This window comes from Salvelinus namaycush, chromosome 11 (assembly GCF_016432855.1).
Source record: "Salvelinus namaycush isolate Seneca chromosome 11, SaNama_1.0, whole genome shotgun sequence".
Lineage (NCBI taxonomy): Eukaryota > Metazoa > Chordata > Actinopteri > Salmoniformes > Salmonidae > Salvelinus > Salvelinus namaycush.
Genome location: NC_052317.1, coordinates 45,040,930 through 45,057,925, shown reverse-complemented (window position 1 = coordinate 45,057,925; position 16,996 = coordinate 45,040,930). Strand labels below are relative to the sequence as shown.

General features: G+C 44.2%; 1 protein-coding gene across 1 annotated transcript; it reads right to left on the bottom strand.

The window, feature by feature from the left end:
• Nucleotides 1-5,144: 5,144 nt before the first annotated feature.
• Nucleotides 5,145-10,544, bottom strand: LOC120056225 (crystallin J1A-like). Its single transcript, XM_039004475.1, has 10 exons — nucleotides 10,449-10,544; nucleotides 10,041-10,107; nucleotides 9,415-9,591; nucleotides 9,150-9,248; nucleotides 8,766-8,858; nucleotides 8,496-8,652; nucleotides 7,024-7,139; nucleotides 6,754-6,831; nucleotides 6,402-6,541; nucleotides 5,145-5,500 (listed from the first exon to the last, which is right to left on the bottom strand). The coding sequence occupies exons 2-10, from the start codon at nucleotides 10,105-10,107 to the stop codon at nucleotides 5,396-5,398; spliced, it is 1,032 nt and encodes a 343-aa protein (XP_038860403.1). The 5' UTR covers nucleotides 10,449-10,544; the 3' UTR covers nucleotides 5,145-5,395.
• Between the last annotated feature and the right edge of the window lie 6,452 nt (nucleotides 10,545-16,996).

Below are 16,996 nucleotides of genomic sequence, written 5' to 3'. Positions count from 1 at the left end.
TGTATCTAATAAAATGTCAGATGTCCGGAAATATATAGATAAAGATATCACCTGATATTGACCCTTTTTTTGCCCAGTGATTTTTTGTTGTTGTTGTTCTGAACCCACTGCAAGTCGTCGCGATGTCGTCAAGTTCATTACCCCCGTAACTATCCCTTAACTGAATTTACAAATCAATCATTGCACATATGGCATTAATGGTCAAGGACGTCTTATTAAACTGAATCAGATAAACTTCTCATATAAAAGATTTGTTCATAAAGATGGTATTTATGACCCCTAACTGTTCTGTGTGCTTTATTATTTTTATTAACAACAAATCAATACAGGAAGTGCATGTGGGAACACAAGTATATATAAATAATATACAAAGGACAATTAGGCTAGGGGTGGGGCTAGGGGTGGGGCTGGGGGCGGGCTAAGGGTGGGGCTGGGGGTGGGGCTAGGGGCGGGCTAGGGGGTAAAATATCACATTACACAAGGACCTTAAGGGACATACAGACACTTATAATTCGAACAGCTTTTTTGTTAGAAGAGTAAAACATATATACTTACCTTTCTTGTCGTAAGGTAAGAAAACGTGGTGTTTTGTTGGTAAATTTGAAAACAGCAGGTCTGGGACAGGTAGCACGTCTGGTGAACAGGTCAGGGTTCCATAGCCGCAGGCAGAACAGTTGAAACTGGAGCAGCAGCACGGCCAGGTGGACTGGGGACAGCAAGGAGTCATCAGGCCAGGTAGTCCTGAGGCATGGTCCTAGGGCTCAGGTCCTCCGAGAGAGAGAAAAGAAAGAAAGAGAGAGAGAATTAGAGAGCATACTTAAATTCACACAGGACACCGGATAAGACAGGAGAAATACTCCAGATATAACAGACTGACCCTAGCCCCCCGACACATAAACTACTGCAGCATAAATAATGGAGGCTGAGACAGGAGGGGTCAGGAGACACTGTGGCCCCATCCAATGATAGGACAGGACCAACAGGACCAAACAGGACAGGATATACCCCAGACAGGACCAAACAGGCAGGATATAACCCCACACACTTTGCCAAAGCACAGCCCCAACACCACTAGAGGGATATCATCAACCACCAACTTACCATCCTGAGACAAGGCCGAGTATAGCCCACAAAGATCTCCGCCACGGCACAACCCAAGGGGGGGGCAACCCGGACAGGAAGATCACGTCAGTGACTCAACCCACTCAAGTGACGCACCCCTCCTAGGGACGGCATGGAAGAGCACCAGTAAGCCAGTGACTCAGCCCCTGTAATAGGGTTAGAGGCAGAGAATCCCAGTGGAGAGAGGGGAACCGGCCACACAGAGACAGCAAGGGTGGTTCGTTGCTCCAGTGCTTTTCCGTTCACCTTCACACCCCTGGGCCAGACTACACTCAATCATAGGACCTACTGAAGAGATGAGTCTTCAGTAAAGACTTAAAGGTTCAGACCGAGTCTGCATCTATCACATGGGTAGGCAGACCATTCCATAATAATGGAGCTCTATAGGAGAAAGCCCTGCCTCCAGCTGTTTGCTGGAATTAATTCATTAAATTAAATTAAATTAATTAAATTTAAAGAATGCAACTTATTTCTATCGTAGGTAAAGAATCCAAGCAGTACATCTCTCCACAATAGTGTAAAATCTTCATAAATGTGTTCAATTATAAATCTACTGATGTCTTGCCACAGATTCCTTACATGAATACAATGCCAAAAAATGATGCAACACAGTTTCTGGGTGGTCATTACAAAAGGTACAATTTAAGTTTATATTTTTCTTAAACTTCTTCATTTAGTGATTGGCAGGATAATATGTATGAATAATTTTAAAGGAAACTACCTTCATTTTGTTTAAGTAGGTATCGTGTGTGCTTTATCTTCTATTGGTTGCCCTCCACAGACGATGTCATGAAGTGCTTCCCAGCGTGCAACAAAAGGGGAACGATTTAAAACAGTAAAATGGCTGAATTGAGAAGTGATGAGAGAGAGAGAAAAAAATTATGAATAAGATTGAATTATGTTTTTTTTGGTGTTTTGTGTTCTTTGTTCGATTGTTTCATTACCATGACCACAAGTATCACTGAAATAATACTCCCATAACATATACAAAAGTATGTGGACACCTGCTTGTCGAACAACTCATTCCAAAATCATCGGCATTAATATGGAGTTGGTCCCCCCTTTGCTGCTATAACAGCCTCCACTCTTCTGGGAAGGCTTTCCACTAGATGTTGGAACATTACTGCAGGGACTTGCTTCCATTCAGCCACAAGAGCATTAGTGAGGTCAGGCATTGATGTTGGGCGATTAGGCCTGGCTCACAGTCGGCGTTCCAATTTATCCCAAAGGTGTTCTATGGGGTTGAGGTCAGGGCTCTGTGCAGGCCAGTCAAGTTCTTCCACACCAATCTCGACAAACCATTTCTTTATGGACCTCGCTTTGTGCACAGGGGCATTGTCATGCTGAAACAGGAAAGGGTCTTCCCCAAACTGTTACCAAAAAATTGGAAGCACAGAATCACCTAGAATTTCATTGTATGCTGTAGTGTTAAGATTTCCCTTCACTGGAACTAAGGGGTCTAGCCCGAATCATGAAAAACAACCCCAGACCATTATTCCTCCTCCACCAAACTTTACAGTTGGCACTATGCATTCGGGCAGGTAGCGTTCTCCTGGCATCCACCAAACCCAGATTCGTCCGTCAGACTGCCAGATGGTGAAGCGGAATCCAACACTCCAGAGAACACGTTTCCACTGCTCCAGAGTCCAATGGCAGCAAGCTTTACACCACTCCCGCTGATGCTTGGCATTGCACGTTGTGATCTTAGGCTTTTGTGCGTCTGCTCAGCCATGGAAACCCATTTCATGAAGCTCCTGACGAACAGTTCTTGTGCTGACGTTGCTTCCAGAGGCAGTTTGGAACTCGGTAATGGTTGTTGCAATCGAGGACATACAATTTTTATGCGCTTCAGCTCTCTGCGGTCCTATTCTGTGAGCTTGTGTGGCCTACCACTGAGGTTGAGCCGTTGTTGCTCCTAGATATTTCCACGTCACAATAACACCTCTTACAGTCGACCGGTGCAGCTCCAGCAGGGAAGAAATTTGACAAACTGACTCGTTGGAAAGGTGGCATCCTATGACGGTGCCACGTTGAAAGTCACTTAGCTCTTCAGTACAGGCCATTCTACTTCCAATGTTTGTCTATGGAGATTGCATGGCAGTGTGCTCGATTTTATACACCTGTCAGCAACGGGGGTGGCTGAAATAGCTGAATCCACTCATTTGAAAGGGGTGTCCACATACTTTTGTATATATAGTGTATGTTAACACATATTGTTAAGATGTGTTGTGACATATAAAGGACATAATACATAATAAACATTTGAATACTATGCATCCCACTGTAGATACCAGAGGGGTATACTACAGAGCAGAGGATCAATGAGTCAGCCAACTCACTTTGACAAACAACCAGAAATAACTGTTCATTTTCTAGTTCATTAAGAATGCTGAACTTACATATGTGTTTTTGGTTGTGGACCATGCCAATTTCATTTTTTCTTTAAAAACCCCAACCACCTGAGTCTTAAGGCCTGCTTTAAAAACCCCAACCGTCTGAGTCTTAAGGCCTGCTTTAAAAGCCCCAACCGTCTGAGTCTTAAGGCCTGCTTTAAAAGCCCCAACCGTCTGAGTCTTAAGGCCTGCTTTAAAAGCCCCAACCGTCTGAGTCTTAAGGCCTGCTTTAAAAACCCCAACCGTCTGAGTCTTAAGGCCTGCTTTAAAAGCCCCAACCACCTGAGTCTTAAGGCCTGCTTTAAAAGCCCCAACCGTCTGAGTCTTAAGGCCTGCTTTAAAAGCCCCAACCGTCTGAGTCTTAAGGCCTGCTTTAAAAACCCCAACCACCTGAGTCTTAAGGCCTGCTTTAAAAGCCCCAACCACCTGAGTCTTAAGTTCTGCTTTAAAAGCCCCAACCACCTGAGTCTTAAGGCCTGCTTTAAAAACCCCAACCACCTGAGTCTTAAGGCCTGCTTTAAAAGCCCCAACCGTCTGAGTCTTAAGGCCTGCTTTAAAAGCCCCAACCACCTGAGTCTTAAGGCCTGCTTTAAAAACCCCAACCACCTGAGTCTTAAGGCCTGCTTTAAAAGCCCCAACCGTCTGAGTCTTAAGGCCTGCTTTAAAAGCCCCAACCGTCTGAGTCTTAAGGCCTGCTTTAAAAGCCCCAACCGTCTGAGTCTTAAGGCCTGCTTTAAAAGCCCCAACCGTCTGAACAGCCCTGAGTTTGTCAGGAAGGGAGTTCCAACGGTGTGGTGCGTGGGAGGAGCCAGGTCCCTGGGGCCATGGAGCAGTTTGTCCTGAGTTGAACATAGCGTGGATGGAGGTTCATAGGGGGAAGAGTAGATCTGACAAGATAGGCTGGTTCAATTCCATTTAGGGATTCGTAGACAAGGAGAATTGTTGAACACTGTTTTAGATGGGCTGTAATTTGACCCCCCCAAAATACTGCATTTCCATAATCGATTTGAAAATGAATGAATGAAAAAAGCTTTTCTGCGTCAGATGTGGTGAGAGAGGGTCTTAGGCGGGAGGGGGAAAAAATCCCATGTTGAATAAAATACATTAAATGACATAACATGCCATACTCTTTTCTGCAGTTCATTGGGTAACTCATATCATTGCAATGGTGTTTTTCTTTTTAATATTTTTTTATTTAACCTTTATTTAACCTTTGGCTGTGAGTGTGCCACCACGCGTGCTCGCAGGTTCAACTTGTGTGTATGAGTTCAGAGATTGGAATGGACAGTGTCCAGCAAGGGTGGTTCTGGCCAAAAATGTTCTTGTTTAAGAAATGTAGGAATGTTCTGGGAATGTTCTCTAAACATTAGGAAAAAGAACATGGTTTAATCTCAGACAGACTACAGTGTAATCCTGTGGTAAGGAGTCGTGGTCATAGACTGACTAAACAGACTGGGCTTTAGGCCAGTGCATATCTAATGGAGGGAGCATTTTAACCTACATTTCACCTCACGTTAAACCCATTTTTACCAGATCTTTCTTTAGGCATCTGAGTCATCTTCACATTACTCCACGAGCATCTCTCCTAGCCATGGTGGGCTTTACAAACATCAAGTCACAGAGTAAGTGTTTATAAGGATGGCTTTATTATAGAAATGCCTTCATTGAAAAGAACAAGTAGAAACATCTTCATACAACATGCTGCGAGTCAACAGAATCACGAGCATCCAGTTCCAACCCACTAGTTTAGTCTGGGACCTTCATTTAACATTCTGTCAAAGTGCGCCAGTCAGTGAAGATAGAGGGGACGGGTGATAATAAGGTTACATTACATACGTGGTCATCTAGAATGTGAATATAAACGGTCAGAAGTAGTTGGATTACATTTGGTGATAACGTTCAGTCACTTTTTTGCCGTGTTCCAGGAGAGAGTTGTACCGTAGTGTCTTGGTCTTCCATGAGTTAGGGATGCCTTGAAGCCCAATCTGTACGGATAAAAACATTTACTAAAAACGTTAGTAATATTATTTTTTGAGTTCCTCAAAAAAAAACATCTAACCATAATGAAATTTGTATTTAATATGGAGTCCCGAGTTTTTCATGACCATATGTGACTTGAACAGCAACACCCTCTGGGCCCTAGTCTTTCCCAGCCAAGTCATAAACATGGCCAGGAAACTCCTGACCCTAGGACATCAGATTATACAGAAGAGATCCATTACAGGTATGTCCCCGAGTTGACCAGGTACAGCCCTGTTTAATAGTGTCCATAGTTACCTGACCAGGTACAGCCCTGTTTAATAGTGTCCATAGTTACCTGACCAGGTAAAGCCCTGTTTATTAGTGTCCATAGTTACCTGACCAGGTAAAGCCCTGTTTGATAGTGTCCATAGTTACCTGACCAGCTAAAGCCCTGTTTAATAGTGTCCATAGTTACCTGACCAGGTAAAGCCCTGTTTGATAGTGTCCATAGTTACCTGACCAGCTAAAGCCCTGTTTAATAGTGTCCATAGTTACCTGACCAGGTAAAGCCCTGTTTATTAGTGTCCATAGTTACCTGACCAGCTAAAGCCCTGTTTATTAGTGTCCATTGTTACCTGACCAGGTAAAGCACTGTTTGACAGTGTCCATAGTTACCCGAGTCATTTCAGTAAGTCACCAGAACATCCAGAAGAGATCCACAGTTAGTTAGGTCCTAGTTATATAGTGTTCCATACCAGAGCCCTGATACATGTTTACATTGTAGTCATTTAGCAGATGCTCTTGCCCAGAGCAACTTACATTCATCTTAAAAGGGTAACTAAGCATTTTCTTCGATAAGTAACTATTAGCAAAGTCAGTGGTAAATAAGAAAAGACTAGTGTAAGTGTTAAGTGTCCATAGTACCTGAGCCCCTAGACAGGCACCGATGAATGAGCTCCTGCTGCAAGTGCATCCTCCGCAGACCATGGTGTCCCTGATAGCTTGATCAAACTCCTTAGCCGTCAGGACCCCATGCAGTGCCGCTTGGAACGAACCAGGCAAACCTAAGAGATTGAGACCATACAGTAGAATAGAAAATATCAGCCACAATACCCAACCCGATCACTTAAACCACAAACACAACTGACAGACTGAGACCAAGACAAGGTTAGACAACCATAGTTGAATTCTGTTTATATTTCATATTCCCACAAAAAAAGTAACATCAAACAGGTTCAATTAAAAAGTGAATGAGTGTTAAACGACATAGCTTTACCACAGCTGTTGGGAAAGACACTGGGGATCAGATCCTGGTGAGCCTTGGACAGATTCTCCCTCACCTGGTAAATGTGGCCTGAAACATAGTAGAATTGATTAGAAATGTGTTAGATTACATATTTATTCTAATAGAATTACTTGTTTTCTTGGTAACTATTCATACAGGGATGCATGAATAGTTAGTAGTGGACGACTGCACACTTTAAGAGAAAGGACAGATTATTGGGACACAGGCCAGGGTGGGCCTCCCAGTCAGTGAGTCACATACCAACCACAGCTTTGTCCAGGTCCTGTGGCTGTTTCCTGTTCGGGTCAGTGAGCTGATCAAGCACAGAATCCAGGACCTTCTCATCAGGACCATTCAGGATGAAATGCTCTAGGATCCTGGAACAGAAAGAAGGAAAAAGCCATTTGAGTTTTAAATGAATAACCAGAGTTATTGGGTCTGTAATGTTGTTTTGCTCTGTGTATAACCAGAGTTATTGGGTCTGTAATGTTGTGTTTTGCTCTGTGTATAACCAGAGTTATTGGGTCTGTAATGTTGTGTTTTGCTCTGTGTATAACCAGAGTTATTGGGTCTGTAATGTTGTGTTTTGCTCTGTGTATAACCAGAGTTATTGGGTCTGTAATGTTGTGTTTTGCTCTGTGTATAACCAGAGTTATTGGGTCTGTAATGTTGTGTTTTGCTCTGTGTATAACCAGAGTTATTGGGTCTGTAATGTTGTGTTTTGCTCTGTGTATAACCAGAGTTATTAGGTCTGTAATGTTGTGTTTTGCTCTGTGTATAACCAGAGTTATTGGGTCTGTAATGTTGTGTTTTGCTCTGTGTATAACCAGAGTTATTGGGTCTGTAATGTTGTGTTTTGCTCTGTGTATAACCAGAGTTATTGGGTCTGTAATGTTGTGTTTTGCTCTGTGTATAACCAGAGTTATTGGGTCTGTAATGTTGTGTTTTGCTCTGTGTATAACCAGAGTTATTGGGTCTGTAATGTTGTGTTTTGCTCTGTGTATAACCAGAGTTATTGGGTCTGTAATGTTGTGTTTTGCTCTGTGTATAACCAGAGTTATTGGGTCTGTAATGTTGTGTTTTGCTCTGTGTATAACCAGAGTTATTAGGTCTGTAATGTTGTGTTTTGCTCTGTGTATAACCAGAGTTATTGGGTCTGTAATGTTGTGTTTTGCTCTGTGTATAACCAGAGTTATTGGGTCTGTAATGTTGTGTTTTGCTCTGTGTATAACCAGAGTTATTGGGTCTGTAATGTTGTGTTTTGCTCTGTGTATAACCAGAGTTATTGGGTCTGTAATGTTGTGTTTTGCTCTGTGTATAACCAGAGTTATTGGGTCTGTAATGTTGTGTTTTGCTCTGTGTATAACCAGAGTTATTGGGTCTGTAATGTTGTATTTTGCTCTGTGTATAACCAGAGTTATTGGGTCTGTAATGTTGTGTTTTGCAATGTCAAAACGTCAGTCATCTGTTCGCATCCTGTACAATGGATTAAAGTGAGCTAAAATAAAATGTATTTGCCTTTGTGTGGAGTGCTCCACCTCCTTTCTACCTAGTCCGTTTGGAAGTTTTTCTTGGTAAGTCCTTCACATGATTTCTGTCATTGTTGAGCACCCCTCCTTTCCTTTATTTACTGAAGCGCGACAGCCCACCTGAACTCAGAGCACTTGTGATCACCATGTCATGATACCTGTACATATACAGTACAGTATGTTTCCTTTATACAGGAAACTGACCTTGCTGCTGCCAGTGTCTCAGCCACACACGCGTCATTGTTCTGTGTGACTCGGACAGCCTCCTCTACCTTCTCCAGCACGTCAGGCTTCCCAGCATACAACGCCACGATCGGAGCCAGCTTTGCTATGCCATCCGGCTGAAAGTCCGTCTCACATCCTAGAAGAAGACCCGAGAGACGTTATGCAAAATTAGAGCTGATAAGGCTTTATTTTACATATATCACTTATGTATAGTATACACATAATGTTGTTGTTGTTGTTATTGTTTACCTGTTTCTTCCTTGCCGGCGTCCATGTTTTTCATGAAGCTCTTTATACTTCCATGTCGCCATGGTCCCTCAATGGGCAGCTGGGGTTTGGGTTCTTACACGACACACAATACAACACATTCATCTTTTTTGACAATCATTAACATGCATGGTTGGAGGCCAGTTTCCCCTGACATAGAGGAAGGGGTGAGGTTAGGGTAAAGTAAGAGTTAAGACTAGGGATCTGCTGGTCGGATATCCACAGCCTAAAAAAAATAAAAATAATAATACATGCTCACAGTCCTGTCATGTTTGTTTTATTTTAGATGCAACTATATTTATCCACTACGTCATCCTGAATGGAGTGTATTCATTCCTTTCAGCCTTCATCATCAGGTTTCCTTACCACTCTTATCCCTGTACGGGTCATTGACAGGGGTGTCATACTCTGACCTGGGCCCAAAAAAGTTATATGTCCTCTTTCTCAGATCATTGACGTTCAGACCTGAACAAAATGGGAGAAGGGAAGAAAAAAAATGACGAGGTCTGAATCTACGAAGATGCTGTGTAGCTAAAGGAATAGTTTTGAGGTTATCTTAAGATAACAGTTAGTTCAAAAGTTGTGCCACACTATAATAATAGAACAGACTACACTAGAACAGTTTGACTACCTCCACATTCAGACAGTGATTCCAGCAACACGAAGGCCTGGTCCCCGTAGCAGCTCTGGTTCCCCGTGTCACGGCGGTAGAAAGGGTTGGCTGACTTGGGCCTGAACTCAGGTGTAGGGGCCTCATTCAGGAAGCCATCCAGTTTATCCAGGTCGTACACCCAGTGCAGGGGCTGGGCTGGGATGGGATTGACAGTCAGAGTGACGTCATGTCATGAGGGGAAGCTGATGGCCAAAGTAAATGTCTGTTTATTATGTGTATATTTTATTATCCTTAAATTGCTGGGCTAGAAGGGATGGTGCAGGGTTTTCAACGTTATGTCACAGAGTTAAAACACGCTGATGCTGAATACAATGACGCCATTTTATGCTCTAAATCATACATTAGGGCTAGGCTACTTGTGAGCACTTATCTATGTTTGCCTCTGGGAAGAGACCATGTGATGGGAGATCTATAAACCAAATTCCAACAACATTATAGAAAATCTGTAAAAAATTAAATAAAACTGCACCCTATTTACAGGCTGAAACTATAGCACCTAGAATTGGTCAAGAAAAACTCCCTATTTATACAAAAAGTCAAAACAATTTTACAGTAATGCCAACGATCTGTATTATAGTTATTACCTGCTGCGTCGGCTACAGCTGATCCAATGATGGCTCCTAGAGCTCTGTCAGCCAGAGACATGGCCATCTGGGGGAAAAAAACACACGTCAACCTAGGATCAATCCAATCTGGCATTATTCATGTCTATTCGATATATGACGTTGGAATCTATGCCTGTAGGACATTTACTTTAAATGTACTATAACACTGTGACTAGAATAGTGACAGTGCTATAATAGCCTATCTACCAATAGGCTAAAGACGATTCAATGGGGCAGAAATAGATACAAGCAACAGTCTACAGACGATTCAATGGGGCAGAAATAGATACAGGCTACAGTCGTTGGATACATTTTGGTTTGCTGAAGACAAGCTACAACACTGATTCTCACAGAATATATATATATATATTTTTTTAAATGTCTTACCGTGGAAAACCTCGTCAGATTGTTCTAGATACAGGGCCTATTTACACCATGCAGCTGTCTGACGTTATTTAATAATAACTTCAGCCGTTCTGTCATTGGACAGACTCGATGAGATTCCACATTTGCGTAAAAGCCGCTCCTCCTTACGCCATGCGTCTCCAGACTTCACATTAAGTGTGCGCATGGCGCATACACTTCCATTGATCTATACAAAATATTGATAGCCCAAATTATAACATCATCATGTGTCTGACTATCTAGATGATTTGTAGATTCATACATTTACGCAGCAAAACGAAGACCCGGTGAAGCGAAAAGGTAACCCGAATAACACCGCCATTGCTCCAGATTCCAGAGTACATTATTCAGTGATTGGTCCTGCTGTGTGAGCTAAACGCTTTCATTGGTCAGCTGTGTGTTGAGGCGGGACACGAGATATTATAGGAGGCGGGCGAGACATAGGGTGTAGCCCCCCCAAAATATATATATAAATATATAAATATATATATATATACAACATTTATTTTTTTATACCTAGGCTGTTGCCAGAAAATAAAAAAGATATCATTTTCAAATACATTACATTGCAAATTGAAAACCAAGACACACACACACACACACATACACACACACACAAGTGAAAGTAAAGAACTCCATTCAGACAGCTTTTATTTTATTATTTCTCTCTCTGAGTCGTTTGTTGCTCTTGCAAATTATTTTATGACTCAAAACTCCTGTTTGTGCATGTTTGTGTATGTGTACAGTAAACTGAGCTTTCAAAACATTATGAACACTTGATCTTTCAATTACATAGATAGACTGACCAGGTTAATACAGATGAAAGCTATGACCCCTTATTGATGTCACTTGTTATGATTCCCCAATCCAGTCTGTTCCTATTAATTTAATAACAATATTCTGGAAATCACATGAAGCTTATTGTTTCTACAGAAAAGTATTTGCAACCCCCAGACACACGTGTTCTGGTGTTAAGGATGAACAAAAATTCAGGAAAAAGGACCAGACTTGAATGCAACACTTAACTAGGTGCCTTGAACGCAGCTCCCTAGCAACTCAACAAGCACCAGCTGCTAACCATTGCCAATCAGCCTCCACTAATGTTTGCAACACATAACTAGTTGCCTTGAACGTAGCTCCCAAGCAACTCGACAAGCTACAGCTGCTACCAACTGCTAATCAGCCTCAACACTTGTTCTCACTCTCATTAATGAATCACCACTACCACCCTACTTAAACCTGACCAAACAGTTATTCCTTTTCTCTGTTTTGTGTCGCATGCTGCGTGACAAGCCTTGAGTTAGCAAAAGGTCTCCTCAAAGTTGACTCTTTATGAGTCCTGTAACACCACCGTTCCAGGCCTCACAAAGAACCGGAATGTGGTGGTCGGCCTCCAGGCCAATCTCACCAGCCTCTCCACATGCGGGGATGGCTCGGGCCCACAACCTGTAAACATCCTGGACGCCATGCCTCTGCCCCTGCCCAAGGGCCTTCCATCTCTCTCTGTTCCCGTTAACTTCTCTACCTTATTGTCAGCTTTTCCTACTCTCCAACCCTCCCTCCCTGCCCTTGTCTCCTCCTCTGCCAGCAGTGCCCTGTCCACCTTGTACGCCTGCTCTGGCCCCTCGGCTTCCTTCCCTCTTGCTCCTACTTCTCTCTCCTGCCTCGCTGGCCCTGTGACCGCTGCCTTGGCAGTGGCTTACCCACTTTCTCTGCTAGTGACCGCCTCTCTCTCAGCATATTGCTTCCTTTAACCCCTACCTCTCACGCTCTGTCGCCACCGGCGTTGCAACTCATCTGGTTGCCCGCTCTGGCCTCCCATCTACCAAACGACCTCTCACAGCTCCACCTACTCAGCCAGTTACGGAACCACAGCCATCCAAGCTACGACCCTGTCCCAGTTCAGTGAACCGGCTGCCTTCACTGCCGGCCGCAGCCCAGCCCTCCTCCGGCCCACCGCTCCCTCTCTACAACCACCCCGGCTCATCCTCCACCCAATGCCCTGATCTTCAAGCCGTCTCCACTCTTCACCCTGACCCCTCCTTTGTCTGATATTTGCTTGACGGACTGAATGTAGTTTTTTCTCATCTCTACTCCGTGCTCTTCCGCTTCAACATGTGTTTTGCCCTTGACAAGTCAGAAGTCGTCACCACCCTCCTGGCCAAGGAGGTGGAACAGGGGTTTATGAATGGCCCCTTCCCCTCCCTGCCATTCCCCACCTCAAAATTGCCAGCCAGAAGTATTCTGGCAAGAAGGTTATCGATCTCTCCCCCCCCCCCCCACAAATCTTGAGTCTCCAGTGTCAACAGCCTCATCCCCAGACCTGACTTCTCCTTACAGTATGCCACGATCAACCATGCCATCACTCACATTAAACTTGCTGGCCGTGGCTAACATCATCTCCGCTTTAATGGTGCTGCCCCTCCATCCTGACACCTGGCATCTCTTCGGAGTCTGCTGGGTGGAGTGGTACTACTTCTGTCCGCCTGACTATTGGATGCAATCGCACTCCTCGAATATTCAGTACCGTAGCCTTTGGCTCTTGCTGAATGTCAACAGGCTTCCTGTATGTTCTCCACCTCCTCGCCAATTTCCTCACTATTGGCGACCCTTCATTCTCTCCAGCCCTGGGCCTCTTCACCATAATTTCCACCTTCAGCTGCATTGGCATACCACTCTCTGAGGAGAAGACAGAAGGCCCCTCCACTCGCCTCAAATTCTTCGGCATCATACTGGACACTGGCTCCTTTCAGGCCTCCCTGCATCTCGCCCAACTTCAGCGCATTTCCCTTCTGTCCAATTACCTGGAATCTCCCCACTGCACTAAACGTCAGTTGCTTTCACTGCTGGTCCACCTGAATTAGGCTATCAGGATCATCCCTCAAGACCGCTCCTTCTTGTCCCACCTCTCCCTGGCTGCCTCTGTGCCTACCCTGCTTCACACCGTGGTCTTCAACCTCCTCTCGGAGCTCAGGCTTTCGGCACCTTCTCTTCAGTCATTAGAACGGAATCACCTTTTCTATGATGAATGTGTCTCTTCTCCTGAAGACTTACAACTGTTCACGGACGCTGCCCCTTTCATCCGGTATTGGGGGTTTCTACAGCGGTTGTTGGTTTGGCCTCCCTCTCCTGTTGCTCCCGTCCTCCGCCCTGTTCGAGTTGTAGTCAATCGCCGTAGCCGCTTCTCTCCGGGGGGCACGAATGGTCCAGAAGGTTCATTCTCATTCATTCCCGACAAACTTTCTATGGTACACATCCTTAACAAGGGCCGTTCTAACTCCTCTATCATGAGTTGTCCTAAGACGTCAAACCTGGCTATCATCCCTTCTCAGAGCTGCCCATGTACCTGATCAACGTAACTCAATCGTTGATTCTGTATTATCTCCAATTTCAGAGATTCAGGCGCTTGGCCCCGTATGCAGAAACCCTACCAACCTTATTCCATGTTGACCTTCCTGTGAACCATCCACTCCTTTAACTCATTTCTGAATCACACCACTCTATCCTATCAGCAGTTGAACCAAGTACCCTGCCCTCTTACTGGACAGCCTGGCGATGCATCTAGCGTTTCCATACCATCTATCACATCTATTTCCCGCCAATGACTTGGTCACCGTGTCTGCCTTCGTCACCTATGCCAGCTCATCCATCTCCATGTGCTCATCCTCCTCCCCGGACGCACCTGACCGGGATCAACTTCTTTCTAAAGTTGCTTACTGGGTCTCCATGCTCCTCCTCCTCACCCACAGGTCTCCCTTCTCCTCAAGGGCATCCAATGAACCAAAGTCCAACCAAAGTTGGCCCTTCTATGTTGAACATAATAAACGGCTCCCTATCCACCGGATATGTACCAAACTCACTAAAAGTGGCAGTAATAAAGCCAAACCTTGACCCAGCAAATATAAAAACCTAATCGGCCTATATCAAATCTTCCATTCCTCTCAAATGTTTGAAAAAGCTGTTGCGCAGAAACTCACTGACTTCCTGAAAACAAAACGATGTATATAAAATGCTTGTCTGGTTTAAGACCCCATCATAGCACTGAGACTGCACTCGTGAAGGTGGTACATTACCTTTTAATGGCGTCAGACCAAGGCTCTGCATCTGTCCTCGTGCTCCTAGACCTTAGTGCTACTTTTGATACCTTCGATCACCACATTCTTTTGAAAAGATTGGAAACCCAAATTGGTCTACAAGGACAAGTTCTGTCCTGGTTTCGATCTTATCTGTCGGAAAGATATCAGTTTGTCTCTGGATGGTTTGTCCTCTAACAAATCAACTGTAAATTTCGGTGTTCCTCAAGGTTCCGTTTTAGGACCACTTGTTTTCACTATATATTTTACCTCTTGGTGATGTCATTCGGAAACACAATGTTAACTTTCACTGCTATGCGAATGATACACAGCTGTACATTTCGATGAAACATGGTGAAGCTCCAAAATTTACCGACCTGGAAGCCTGTGTTTCAGACATAAGGAAGTGGATGGCGGCAAATTTTTTATTTTTAAACTCAGACAAAACAGATGCTAGTTTTAGGTCCCAAGAAACAAAGATCTTCTGTTGGATCTGACAATTAATCTTGATGGTTGTACAGTCGTCTCAAATAAAACTGTGAAGGACCTCTGCGTTACTCTGGACCCTGATCTCTCTTTTGACGACCGTATCAAGACTGTTTCAAGGACAGCTTTTTTCCATCTACGTAACATTGCAAAAATCTGAAACTTTCTGTCCAAAAATTATGCAGAAGAATGTGTCCATGCTTTTGTCACTTCTAGATTAGACTACTGCAATGCTCTACTTTCCGGCTAACCTGACAAAGCATCTGCACCGCCTCCATGGCATCCTGGACCAGACCATACAACTCCTCGGCCGCCGGTCCTCTCAAGCTTATCATTCCTACATCCAATCTGACATCAACATCCAGACAGCCAACAACATGCTCATCTTTCAAACTGCATTAACTCAGGCACAGTCTTCCGGCCTCTGCCTCATTTCATGGACACCAATCCGCCTCACGTACCGTATCCTACCCAATCAGCCAATTAAAAGGATTGTCTCCCCAGCTGAGCCAATCGGTTCTGAAGGTTTTCCTTTTTCTTTTCTTGCCACCGTCGCTTCTGCTCATTCTGGGGTCTAAGGTTGGTTTGCTCCGTGGGCATCTAGTCCATATGAATGTACTACCTCAACTATATTGTCAACCATTCAGCATCTGCAGTCCAGAACAGCTTACCTCCACTCCAGGTTCTGACTAACTTGACGCTATCTTTTAGGGGGATCGCATTCACCACAGCAGCCTTACTACCACGGCCTGGCGGTGATGTCTACCTGAGACTCCAAGTCCAACCCTACAGGGTCAACCCCTCTGGATCTGTAGTGAGGTGCGTACTGGTGGCAGAGAAGTCAGGCGCAGGAGAGCGAAAACGGATTTACAACGGTGTCGTTTAATATCCATAAACCATAAATATCCATAAAATACAATAAATGGGTCGACAAGACAAAACCAATGGAAAATGAAAAGTGGATCAATGATGGCTAGAAGGTCGGTGACTTCGACCGCCGAACGCCGCCCGAACAAGGAGAGGGACCGACTTCGGCGGAAGTCGTGACAGGATCTTTCATCTCCAGCCGTTGGCTTCATCCGGTCCATTCTCCTTTCCCCACTGAATCCTCATTCACACCTCCATTCTCATTTCCCCACTGAATCCTCATTCACACCTCCATTCTCCTTTCCCCACTGAATCCTCATTCACACCTCCATTCTCATTTCCCCACTGAATCCTCATTCACACCTCCATTCTCATTTCCCCACTGAATCCTCATTCACACCTCCATTCTCCTTTCCCCACTGAATCCTCATTCACACCTCCATTCTCCTTTCCCCACTGAATCCTCATTCACACCTCCATTCTCATTTCCCCACTGAATCCTCATTCACACCTCCATTCTCATTTCCCCACTGAATCCTCATTCACACCTCCATTCTCATTTCCCCACTGAATCCTCATTCACACCTCCATTCTCATTTCCCCACTGAATCCTCATTCACACCTCCATTCTCATTTCCCCACTGAATCCTCATTCACACCTCCATTCTCATTTCCTCAATAAATATTCTAAAAGTGTTTGCTGTCTGGTCCTTAAACTCGAATGTTGTGGATTCACAAAAATTCAGGAGAACAAACCAGACTTGAATGCAACACTTGTCACGCCCTGACCTTAGTTATCTATGTTTTTCTTTATTATTTTGGTTAGGTCAGGGTGTGACTAGGGTGGGTATGCTAGTTTTGTATTGTCTAGGGGTTTTAGTGGTCTAGGTATTTGTAAGTCTATGGTGGCCTGATTGTAGTTCCCAATCAGAGGCAGCTGTTTATCGTTGTCTCTGATTGGGGACCATACTTATGTAGCCATTTTCCCTTGGGTATTTGTGGGTTCTTGTCTATGTGTAGTTTCCTGTCAGCACTCATTTGTATAGCTTCACGGTTCCTTTTGTTATTTTTGTTCAGTGTTCATTCTTATAATCAAGAAGAATG

Excerpts from the sequence above, each read along its gene's own strand:
- LOC120056225 (XM_039004475.1), bottom strand. The coding sequence starts at position 10,107 with ATGGCCATGTCTCTGGCTGACAGAGCTCTAGGAGCCATCATTGGATCA. Across the intron at positions 8,859-9,149 it reads CCCGTACAGGGATAAGAGTG|AACCCAAACCCCAGCTGCCC; the intron begins GTAAGGAAACCT and ends GTGTCGTGTAAG. Across the intron at positions 8,653-8,765 it reads CGCCGGCAAGGAAGAAACAG|GATGTGAGACGGACTTTCAG; the intron begins GTAAACAATAAC and ends GTCTTCTTCTAG.